This window comes from Anguilla anguilla, chromosome 3, assembly GCF_013347855.1.
Source record: "Anguilla anguilla isolate fAngAng1 chromosome 3, fAngAng1.pri, whole genome shotgun sequence".
NCBI lineage: Eukaryota > Metazoa > Chordata > Actinopteri > Anguilliformes > Anguillidae > Anguilla > Anguilla anguilla.
In genome coordinates, this window is record NC_049203.1 from 30482871 (window position 1) to 30495778 (window position 12908).

General features: G+C 39.6%; 1 protein-coding gene across 2 annotated transcripts in view; it reads right to left on the minus strand.

Annotated features, from left to right (window-relative positions):
• bbs5 (Bardet-Biedl syndrome 5) overlaps positions 1-12606 on the minus strand; it is a 47613-nt gene extending 35007 nt beyond the window's left edge. For both annotated transcript variants that reach the window (XM_035409211.1, XM_035409210.1), the window contains exon 1: positions 12410-12606. In XM_035409211.1, coding sequence (XP_035265102.1) covers positions 12410-12455 — 46 coding nt within the window. In that variant the 5' untranslated portion in view covers positions 12456-12606. The remainder of the gene's footprint in view (positions 1-12409) is intronic.
• Positions 12607-12908: the final 302 nt, after the last annotated feature.

A 12908-nucleotide genomic window follows, 5' to 3' on the forward strand; every position in this document is an offset into this window, starting at 1 on the left:
GTCTTAACTTCATTCTCAATGCACATTTCCACACACACACCCACACACTCTGTAACAGCTTCCCCTTGTTAGAGACAGATGGCTACATATAGAGTTAAATCATTGTTTGTAAGAATATACAATAGCCACAGATGAAATGGGTGTCACCGGCAGCAGACCATGGCTGTGTCCCAATACAAAGTCAGCTGCCTCACTGTCTGCTACCTTAGAAGGCAGCTCCCTCTGCAGGCATTATCCAAACAGTAAAGGAACCTCAAAAGGCAATGAAAAATGCACTTTTAAGGCAGAATGAGGTCACAGAGAGTTCACGAAACCAACACGAGATCAGCGTATACAGTTACAGCTGACGGCTTTGCCAGCTGACAAACACTACGGAAATAAATATGGATTCTGTCGTTGTAGCCACAATTATTCTGATTCTCTATTTAAGGGAAAACAAAATTAATTTCACATTCAGCTAACTACATAGGCTAACTATCCACTAGTTTGGCTACTTTTTTTTTGTTTTAACCAGATTATCGTGATTTCAGTTGTTTACTGTATGTAAGCCAAGTTAACCCTAGCTACGTTGTTCTACTGGGAAGTAATGTGATTACAAGCAAATTAGCTGGCTAGTTCAGTTTAACTGCCTGATGCTTAAAAACATTAAATACATTACTCCAATGTATTAAATTATTAAAATGTACTTTTAGATGTGACTATAACAAATGATCGTGTATTCACATTTCCACCACTTCGCTGGTTTGAGCTGCCATTAATTTAATGGAAGTGAGAAGTCTGATGAAATCGCAAAGACCTATGGGATAGTCTTCCAGCTGAAGGATGCATCAGACGTTGCCTTCAAATTTAACCCAATTAAGGCACCTTAGAAGGACGCATTTTTTGATGACTTCGGTTTTGGACATGTCTACGAAGTGTGGAAAATAGTGAAAATTCTGCCTTCAAATGCCACCTTCTAAGGCACTTGACTTCGTATTGGGACACAGCCCATACGGGTGTCCCTGGGAAGTCTGGTGCAATGTATTCCTTCCTGGGAACGTTCACACATGGCAATCACCACACCTCAAAACAGAATACTTAAAACCTCACTTGTGGCTGTATCATTGAGATTCAGACAGAATGGTTGTTCAGGCACAGAGTCTCCCATTGCGCATTGTAATAAATCTTTTCTAATTAGAAAGGGGTCCTCAGTGTGTTACTTCACGGGTCACAACATGGTTCCACAAGGGAGAGGATTTCCAACACAATCTATCTGTCCATCTATTGATCTATCAGTTCAATGTTTGTTGAATGTGCATACATATCAACAAAGCCAATTAGAGCACAAACTCTGTAGACAGACACCAAGCACTTCAACATCTCACCTCTCTGCCTCTGTATTTCAGTCCTCCACTTATTTAAGGTAAGTGTCTAACAGTATGTTGAGAAACAATGCAGTTCTACATGGAGACTTCAATCAAGGTTGAATAGGCTACATGATACCATAGAGACAAGTACAAGCAACTATAATTCTCTGAAAATAAAAAAAGTTTTTTCCTCTTAGACAGGCAGTGAAACTTGCAGTTCTGGTAAAGAGAACAAAAATATTTCTTTCTCTAAGGGAACTGATTTAACATGGGAGATTATATATTTGGCAGCATGTCTAGAACATTTTGAGCAGCCAGGAAACCACAGTAAGGCACGAAGCATAAAGAAAAACACACCAAATAAGTCGTCTTGTATTTTGTAATTTTTCACAAGAAAGAAGACTTTAAAATATTTCCACATAGTAGGCTATATTATTATTTAACCCCTTCGTGCAAGCTCCCTAGAGGCCAGAACGCTAGAATCCTGAGATTACTCAACTCATTCAGTCCTCCTGCACTGTGTTCTAGTTTTATTCGTAGACAATACACGACAACCATGTAAAATACAAAGTTTCTAAGTGCTATCATTGTCATGTAGGTTGTCCATTTAACAAGCACCCCTCCCTGCAGTCTCATCTGAGACTATACCCCCAAACATGACATGACACACAATAGCATCTATCTGGGAGTTCATAAAAATATTAATTCACCACCAAAAATTCTTATTCTCTCATAGCAACAAGATAAAGCCAAGGACAGCCCGAAGGTATGCCAATACGGTATTCCAATTCAATATCATTCAAGATTCAGTGGTCACTTATTGTCTTGAACAATCCGTTTGTGAAATGAACACACAAATAGAAAGCGGTCACGTGCAAAACCCCACTTTTACACAATCAAAACTCTTTCAGTTCATTCTGGTTTGACTTTATCCAGTAGAGGACAGTATAAGGTTTGCAATGGTGTATTGCATGTCTAATTTGAAATTTATATCAAGGATTGAGGGCTTGAACTGTTTCTTCACTACAGTGTGCAATCAACCATAACATTACACAGTAATATAAAACCACTTGTTGAGACGTAATTGTTCTTCAGTTTTTGGACGATTTTACAAATGTTGCCAACTCAACAGCATGACTAAAGTTAAACACAGTTGAGGCCAAAAATATACACCTAGGCTAAAGACATTCAAACTCAATTTTTCACAACTCCACACATTTTGTGTTACCATACATTTCCTGTGTTTTAAAAGTCAATTAGGGTATCTACTTTATTTCCATAAGAGGTCATTTCAAACTAATAGCTAAGAGACAGATTTATTTCAGCTTTTATGTACTATATCAAATTTTCAGTGGGTCAAAAGTTTACATACACCTTGTTAGTATTTGATGGAAACCCCATCCCCATCCTCCTGTCCTCCCTGGCAGCTATGGCGATCTGTGGCACAGCACTAGACTGGATCGAGTCCTACCTCTCCGGTCGCTCCTTCCAAGTCGCCTGGGCCGGTGCAGTATTGGCACCTCGCCCCCTTGCCACAGGAGTTCCCCAGGGCTCAGTCCTTGGTCCCCTCCGGTTCTCCCTGTACACCCAATCTCTTGGTCCTGTAATCTCTGCCCATGGTTTGTCTTATCACTGTTATGCCGATGACACCCAACTCTTTCTCTCCTACCCCCCCTCTGACACACAGGTCTCCGCTCGCATCTCTGCTTGCCTGAGGGACATCCAGAGCTGGATGGATAACCACCATCTTAAGCTGAACCCAGGTAAGACAGAGATGATCTTCATTCCTGCTCCATCCTCTAACCTCCTTGACTTTTCTATTTCCCTAGGGGACACCGTGGTGTCATCATCACCCACTGTCAAAAACCTCGGAGTGGTGATGGACAACAGACTGTCCCTCTCCCAGAACATCGCGGCGGTGAGTCGAACGTAAAGGTTCTTCCTGTACAACATCCGGAGAATCCGTCCCTTCCTCACCACCTACACAACCTAGCTCCTGGTTCAAGCGATGGTCCTGTCCCACCTTGACTACTGCAACTCGCTGCTGGCTGGTCTGCCAGCATCCGCCATCAGACCCCTGCAGCTCATCCAGAATGCTGCAACTTGTCTGGTCTACAACCTCCCCAGACATTCCCATGTCACCCCCCTGCTCACTGACCTCCACTGGCTGCCTGTTATGGCTCGCATCAAATTTAAGACTTTGATGCTTGCATACCAGGCAGCTAAGGGGTCAGCACCAGGATACATCCAGAGGATCATCAGACCCTACACACCAGCCAGACCTCTCCGTTCTGCCACCTCTGGACGCTTGGCACCTCCCCCTCTTCTTGTCTGTACTTCCTGTTCGCGTCTGCTGTCTGTCCTGGCCCCTCGCTGGTGGAATGACCTTCCCGTGGAGGTCAGAACAGCAGAGAATCTGACTACCTTCAAGCGCAGACTAAAGACTCATCTCTTCAGGAAGCACCTCTCCCCACCCCTCCCTAGCCTCTAGTTTAGCTCAATGTACCTAGTTAGGCTAATGCGATCTCGTTAGTTTTGTATTTGGCAGGATTGTTTTGTTTGATTCTGATTAGGCAAATGTGATTTCAGTGCTAGTTTTGTACTTGGCAGGATTGTTTTGTTTATTTGCTGAACAGGTTACCCTACAGGGTTGGAGTCCTGATCTATGTGGTCACTATGATCTTTACTTCACTCTAGTGTGTTTTTCTGCACCTCTGCACTTTGAACTGATGCACTTGTTGTACGTCGCTCTGGATAAGAGCGTCTGCTAAATGCCTGTAATGTAATGTAATGTAATGTAATGTAATTGCCTTTAGATTGCTTAACTTTAATCAAATGCTTGGGGTACCCTTCAACAAGCTTCTCACAATACTTTTCCGGAATTTTTGCCCATTCCTCCAGACAGAACTGGTGTAACTCAGTCAGGTTTAACTTTCTAGCTGGAGTTGTGAAAAACTGAGTTTGAATGCCTTTAGCCTAGGTGTATGTAAACTTTTGGCCTTTGGTATCACCTTGCTGACATGGATTTGGGCAGTGGGTCAGAAGAGTAGGAAGCAGCATGAAGTTTAGCCAGGATACATATGAACATGGCAAAGGTGTAGGCTACATATTACTGCTAGTATCATTTCAGTTATTTACGTTGTGTCATATTTTTTATATTGTTGAATTCACATTAGTCGTAAGAGACAACTGTTAGCCTTGCTAATAATGCTCAGCATATTAAATACCTGTACTAAATAGCTGTTAGTATTGGGACAATTGTTAATATACTCTGAGCAGAGTTAGCATAGTCGCCTGGTGTTAGAATTCATGCCACTCAAGAGGTCTGTGCTATTCTCTAATATGGGAATTTCACATACTGTAGTGTAAGCGTTCATTTATGTGGCTCAGTTATCTGTTTGATGTTTGGTTTACCATGAAGCTAGAACATCACCAATATTTTTCTTACTGTACATAATGTGGGCTATTAGTATCTCAACTTGCTATAATTGTTGCTTAGGCATGGAAAATACTCATTAAAATTTACTGTGTGCAGATAAGTGCTAGATGAACTTAAAAATGTTGACCACAAATAGTAACATTTGTAAAATGTCGACCCATCTCCATGGAACTAAAGATTACAGTGGTTTAGGGTTTCAGTTGACACACTTGCTACTGCGGGAGAGGTTCTGTCAGCCAGAGGGAAATGCTTTGGGGTTCTGACAGTAGGGGGCAGCAGAGTGTAATTTTTCCTCATACGGACAGCTTCCACCATTCTGCATTGTACTTCACGTCACGTCGTGTTGCATTTCGGGTGATTCACTGTCTTGATGAATTCTTAGCTCTGTGATTTGAAGACAACATTATTATTTGAGAAAAATAAAGCCCTAATACCAGCTAATATTGGGCTGGTATCAGCATAGAAGCCATTAAAATATTTTTACGGATTCGGTAACTCTTGTCGTTTTATAACAGTTAGCAACATAAAACTCGTAAGACCCTAATAGGGACAGTTTATTTTTGACTATGTCATAAATGCTACTCAAATAAAACATATAAATACCTAACTTGTCAGAAAATAACAGCTGTTTTCTTTAATACGATTTATCCGCTTCCCTCTTCCTATGTAATCCCTGTAGTTGCAGAGGGAGGTGACACTTTCTGTTCGCACATGCGTTCCACGCAGAAACATCAAAACAAAATTGACATCTGAGCTCACTTTAACAGGTCATTTGACTTTATGAGCATTTGTGCCTGCACCTAACACTGCACTGAAGTCAATTGGGTCATTATAAAAAATCTAACCTCATTGAAGGTATTATTACACATTTTTGCTACAAAAAAAAATTGCTGTGAAATGTTTCAATTTATTCTGTTGTTATGTATTCATGCTTTCATATTAGGTGTCCTAAAATGATAAGCTGCCAGTGTCCTCAGGAACTTAAAATTCTACAGCAATAGTGTGTTATAGTGATTACGTCTTTTTGTAGGCTAACCCGGATGTTTCTTCCGCCATGGGTTCCCTCTGCAGATTTCCCGTGTTTTTTTCCCATAGGGATTTCGTTTTATGCCAAAAATAAGGTCTGTGTGTAACGTATGCCTAAGACAGTTTCACGTTTTGTTCTACGAGATAAATTACCCCCATTAATATCTCAACTGTGAATTTTAAAACTGTTATGTGCTTTAACCTCTTAGCGCACAGCCCCTAGTGGTCGGCACGCCGGCGTGCCTAAATTACTAAAGTCAAACATTCGGTGCTACTGCAACCAACGTGTGAGATAAAAACAGAAACGCGTTGTTTTAGTTTCATTAGTAGACGACACACGACAACTATGCCGAAAACGGAGTTTCGCAGCCCCACCATTGTTGCTCTGGTCGTTCATTTAACACGCACCCCCTCCCTGCAGTCTCATCTAAAAAACACCCCCCACCCTTGACATAATGGACAATATTGTCTATCTTGGTATTCATAAAAATATTCTTTCACCACTCAAAAATCGTATTCCGTCATAGCAACAAGATAAACCCGACAATAGCCCTAAGATATGCCTATACAGCAGTGAAAACGCTGCTCACTGAATAACGAAATAAACGAGAAAAAGTTTTTAAAAATGATACCATGTCATTCTACAGTCAATATCTGGGACTAAATATTGAATAAATATAAAACCTTACTGTTGGTTTTACGTGTAGAGATGTCCATTTTGAGACTGCGTGGTCATATATTGTCTTGGACAATCCATTTGGGAAATATACGCGCATCTGTGACGCCTGGGTATCTTCCAAAATAGCTGTGCGTAATATCACACCTGTTGTTTATGGCGTCGTCGCCCTTTTTAGTACAGTCTGGCTTGATTGACAATTCATTTATTCAGTAGGCGAGAGTATAAGCTTTCTAACGATGTATAACATGTCTAATTCTGCTTTTGGAATAGCTTTTTATAGGTCAGCGTAACAGAAAATATTCTTAGCATCGCATTCACTTACGCATTCACTCTGTTAGCAGACAAATACGCTGCACCTAACGAAACGTGTTCAAGGATATTTCGCAATTTCTTGTAAAATACTATTATTGTTGAGGACTTCTGAACATAGCTAAGCCATATGTTTGCTGATAGACCTAGCTGACATCGTTTTCTGGAGCAAAACAGAAGCGAATAGAACAGTATCATTGATACTGTCTCTGTCTCCATCTACTGAACATAGAGGAGATTTCATCATTAGCCGCGTTTCCACCGCAGGAACTATACCCCGGAACTAGGAACCTTTTGAGGAACTCAGTGCGTTTCCACCGCAGGAACTAGGGTCTTTAGTTCCTGGGGCTTTATTTTACCCCCCAAAAGGTTCCTGCTCGGGGGGTAGTACTTTCCGAAAGTACAGGAACCTTTTGGGTGGAGCTTGCAGCGCTGAACATTTCTGATTGGTCGAGTACTCGCAGCATTTTTTTGTGTTTTTTGTTTTCAGGCGCCATTTTTAAAAATAAGCAGGCGCAAACCAATTTATTTTCATAATAACTTCAAATCAAACTTGTATGTTATGCGGCGCAGTAGCCTACTTTTGGTTATAGCCTGCCAACGTCTTGGAATTATAACGTGTGCTCTTCTGCTCTTTTCTTGCTTTAGTATTCGTTTTATAAAATGCTAAGCATTCGTGCTGGGACAGCATATTACGTACTAAAACATTCAAACGGATTAATTTGGTTGCTGAATATTTTCTTCCGGATTTTCTTTGTTAGCCCATTGTAATTGACTCAAAACGTTTGATTCAGTTACGTGAGGTATGCGGTAGTTCTGCGTAATTAACATTGGTGATACAGTAAAAGCAAACTGGAAATCACCTTCCGCACTTTTTGTCAGGGTAAAATAAAAGGTTAATTCTAGTAATCGTCCCTTTAGCTTTTTCAGACTGCCGTAATTTTACTCCATTTTACTGCCATTCTTCAATTCCACGAAAAGACTAGGAAGACTATGGACTAATTTATGGTGCATGGTTCGCATCTGGAGGGCACACTTCGCTGCTCGGCTAGCAGTAACTTCGAAGGAAAGCAAACGGTGGCTGTACCACTACTAATTTACATTTTCACGCAAGTCCGAGTTTTCGTTCTATTCTTGTCATTTTGCGATTAGCCTATATGGAATTGACGACGAGAAAGTAATCAAACAGCAAATTGTTTACAACGTGTGGATGTTTTCTGCTGTTGTTGCCAGTTATACATATAAATGTGAATGCATTCTGTCGCTTCGGATGACAAGACATGAAAGCAAATGTTCGCATAAAAACATAATGAATGTGTTTGAGAGGATATATGAAAATCAATAAATACAAAAGTAACCATATATAGTCATTGTTGGTAACCCGTTGTATATAAGTGGAATAAACCCATCCGGGCTGTCCCGGTTATTAGAAAATAATGTAGGCTACTTCGGTGGTAGTATGGGGTTACAGAAGAAATCATATGACAAATGGACCGACGACAACGTCGCTTTTTCATACGTCAGTGGGCTAATTTGCCTAATCTTCACGGTACTTTAGACCCCGGTGGAAACGCAGACAACCATTGGCTGAAGGAACCTTTTAGTTCCTGGTAAAGTAGTTCCTGGGACTGAAAGTTCCTGGTAATTTTGGTGGAAACGCGGCTATTGCTATGTAAGTATTACCGCTCAAAATATTTCGGTTATATACGTTATTTTTGAAATTGAGTATCTTTAAATAGGTTAGTGGTGTTATATAATGTGAATATTTCACACTGTAATGTAAGCGTTTTTGTGAAGCATAAAACAGTGATGACGTCAGAGCTGGAACATTGCCAAAATGTGGTGGACGGGTGAAAATTGTTTTCATGTTGTCTCATCCCCATACAAGAAAACATACGAGAGTACAGAGTATAGAAATACACACAAGTTAATTATTACACATTACTGTAGGTACTGTACCGCATTGTGTGACAATATTTTTGCATAATTTTTTTTATCTGATAGCAATGTTTCATCTTAAACCCTCATAAGGGGCTCATTTATATGCTTTATAATGCAAAAAAAAGCATTTTATTCAATTTTGGAGAGATTTTGGATATGTTTCTGGACACCTAGCTATTTTAGACCACTGTACTGACTGAAAGCTTGTAATTCCCATTTGAAAATTATGCAACAGTGATTTTCTTGAGTCAAAACAGTTGATTTGTAGTGAAATACGTGGATATGTTGTGATTTACAGCAATGCATAATTTAGACATTTTGGATAGATTTGGAGATGCTGGGTACACTGCTTAGATTTTGCTTCATACATCTATAGTAGTTCTACATATCCACCCTTAGATTTTATGAACTTGTGGTCAAGAAGTTTTTGACCTAGCACATGTATAGTTTAACCTCCTGTATATATGCAATCTCTCAGTATTTCATTGCAAACTTAAAAAGTGCACATTTATTTTTGTTTTTTTGTCAAAACAATTGCATTTGTGGCACTTTATTTCTTCCAAAATTATGAATATAAACTAATCTGCGTTAGTATTGTAAAATGTACAAATGTCTTGCTTCTTTTAAGCCATTTTTCAAGTCTTTGTGGTGTTCACATCTGGAGTTATAAAGCTTTAAATAGGGTACCCCCTAAATGGGTAAGGATTGGCAAGATTTGGCTTGTGCCTTAAGAGGTGTAAATGGTAAGTTGCTATATTGAAACTACAACAGTTGCTGCATGCAGGCGGGTGGTTGCAAAAATGCGACCATTGTTGTAGTTTCAACATAGCAACTTGTTAGCAACTTACTTTTAAAAAGCATGTACTGTAACAGCTTCAAAATCCAACCGTCCAACAAATCGTCTCTGGTTGTCTACAATTTAGGCTAGTAATCCGCGCTCTCAAATTTCCACATATTTTTTCTACATTACTTATTTTTCTACATTCGATCCCTGGGGTTCTCTGTAGCCGCTAGACCCTACTCCCGTGAGAAAACATAAATTATACAGTAGCATTTATGCCATTATGGATTAAAAATAAACTGTCAAACTCTGTTTGCTGCAAAATCACCAAAACAGGTTTGACCTCCCTAGGGATATGCATCATCGCACACTGGCAGAAGGTTGGGAATTGGGAATCAAAAGACACATCTCCTTATCACCGTGATAATTTTTAAAAACACCCATTTGTAAAACTAAAATGCTTTATACCAAACTGTACCACACTGAAGACATGATCTTGGTGAAGCCTAGATAATGAGCACTACACTACATACCTGATTATCTAAATCACTTATGTTGTCGTAAAATTTCCCGCGACCGCAACAGATGTGGCTCCTGAGTAAATCAATCGGTTTTTCGTTGCAGCACTTTCGACACAAGCAATATTGGAAGCGCTGTCCTAAAATTTCTTCTTACCTTGAAGAGTGCCTGACCCGCAAACATAAAAATGTGTTAACACGGCAAAACAAGTACATCGAGAATACCATCTTCGGAAAAAAACTCTATATTCTGTAACTGCATTTAGATCAAACCTACCATGCACAAAAATATAAAAACGCACGGAAATCTGTTCATAATGCCATCATAGCATCATCGAGTGTTTAAAACCATAAAACCACCCCCTTAATAAAATAAAATACAAACTGTAGGCTACGCAGTAACGTTAAAAATAGGTCACCTAGTATGATTTTGACAACTTTGTGATTAAACTGGCTCACGTTTCAGTTCATAAAACTCAGAAGTAACTTCAACATCCACCAAGCACTAGTGACTTACTACTACTTAAGTATTTTAGTATAAATTCTGCAGCCTACTTGAGAATACTTGTGTACTAAATGTTGCAAAGAAGTTCAAGTGTAAGCTTAAGTATATTTTCCTGATGAGTAGGCCTATACTTGTTCAAAAGTGAACCAAGTAGACTCTCTTATGTTAAGAAAGAATGCTATAGGCCTACTAGCAGGGACGTGCACAGACATTTTGAGGGGCTGTTGCTCTAACCTGAAAAAGGGCAACACCCCCCCAACAATTTGTTGTTAAGACCATTAAAAGCTTAATATTATGCCATTTTGGGATTGGGCCATTTTTTTGCCCAGGAGTGTATACACATCAGGAAAATATACTTACGCTTACACTTGAATTTATTTGCAAGCTTTGGTACAGCAAGTATTCTCAAGTAGGTTTCAGAAATTATACTACAATATTTAAGTAGTAGTAAGTCACTAGTGCTCAGTGGATGTTCAATTTTCTCTTGAGTGTTATTAACTAAAACGTGAGCCAGTTTAGTCCCAAAGTTGTCAAAGTCAGACTAGTGGGTCTCTACATAATGTGTAGCCTACAGTTTTTTTTTCTTCTATAGAATTAGGGCTCTAAAAAGAATTCTCATTGACTGAGGAGGGGAATTTGGGAATAAGGTGCTGTGAAATATCCTACTACTTGAATAAAGGAACTCTGAAAAGATGGACCATATAAAGTTTTATAAGCACACTAATATAGCATTCTTTCTTAAAATAAGAAAGTCTACTTGGTTCACTTTTGAACACATATAGGCCTACACATCAGGAAAATATACTTAAGCTTAGACTTGAACTTCTAACATTTAGTACACAAAGTATTCACCAAGTATTGTCAAATAGGCTGCAGAATTTATCCTAAAATGCTAGTAGTAAGTCACTAGTGCTCAGTGGATATTTAAGTCACTTCTGAGTTTTATAAACTAAAACGTGAGCCAGTTTAATCACGAAGTTGTCAAAATCAGACTAGTTGGTCTATATTTAAAGTTAACGTGTAGCCTACAGTTTTTATTTTATTTTATTAAGGGGGTGGTTTTATAGTTTTAAACACTCCGCGCTATGATGGCATTATAAACAGATTGACGAGCGTTTTTATATTTTTGTGAATGGCGTGTTTGATCTAAATGCAGTTACCGAATACAGCGAGCGTCCCCCCCCCATAGATGGTATTTCTCGATGTAATTGTGTCGCAGTGTTAACACATTTCTACTCTTGCGGGCCAGGCACTCTTCACGGGAAGAAGAAATTTTAGGATAGCACTTCGAAAGCTGTCTCCAGTTCTTGTATATCTCGATGATGTAAACAAGTAAGGCATTCTTCACGGTCGGAAAAAACTATGACAGCGTAGCCTAGCAGCCAACATATTGCATTAGCCAAGTTAATGTTAGCTGCATAATCAGTGGTTAACCTTGTAGCACTAGGTCGCACAACAGTCCGTTACTCGACATCGCTAAGCTAAAACTGTTCTGGATTTAGCTAGTCGAAGCTACAACTGAATGGTAAAATGATAACCACCTATCCATTGAGCCAGATAAATGATAGCTAGCTAGCATTAATTTAGCCAAGTAATTTAGGCTAAAAAGGTCGTGTCAGTTAGCTAGCCAATATGATCTAGTACAAATGTTGCTGGCTTGGTAGAAGCTTGCTTCCACTCTTAGCTTAAACCAGAAATGGCTTAATTAGGCAACACTGTCATCGACACCAGTGAATGGAAACCTGAATGGCCAGGCTACCCGTATATTAGGTTTGCTAGCTAAGTTAGGTGCTACCGCGTTCCTAGTTACGGATAACTCAACACCTGGCAAAGAAAACCCGATAGTTAAACGTATTCATACTTACTGCGGGGTAATGTCAAATCTAACATCTCTGTCCTCCCACAGTGCATCCAACACAGAAGCCATGGTCATGTTTTTATTAGTAAAAAAAATAATAATAATTTTCTATTTGACTGGGGATTTTGACCAAACAATTCCTACCGCCTAATCATACAGCGACAAACGCTTCTTCTTCTTCTTCTTCGGTGTTGTTTACCGGCAGCTTACATCCTTGAAAGTTACATTACTGCCATCTTTCGGAGTAAATTAACTCCTACAGCTTATTGACTGTCACACTATCATTAACAGTCCCGTTCCCTGAAGGTAGTTAATAAAACATCTCCTCCCCTGCCCACTAGCACCACACTCCAGTACATTCCTCAATCCTGCTCCTGTTATCCCCAATCCTCCCATCTCCTCCATCATATCCTTCCTTTCCGACCTATATTTATTGCAGTTAATGATAACGTGTTCTACGGTTTCTGGTACCTGACAGATTTCACAAAGACCGGTTGGATGTTTAC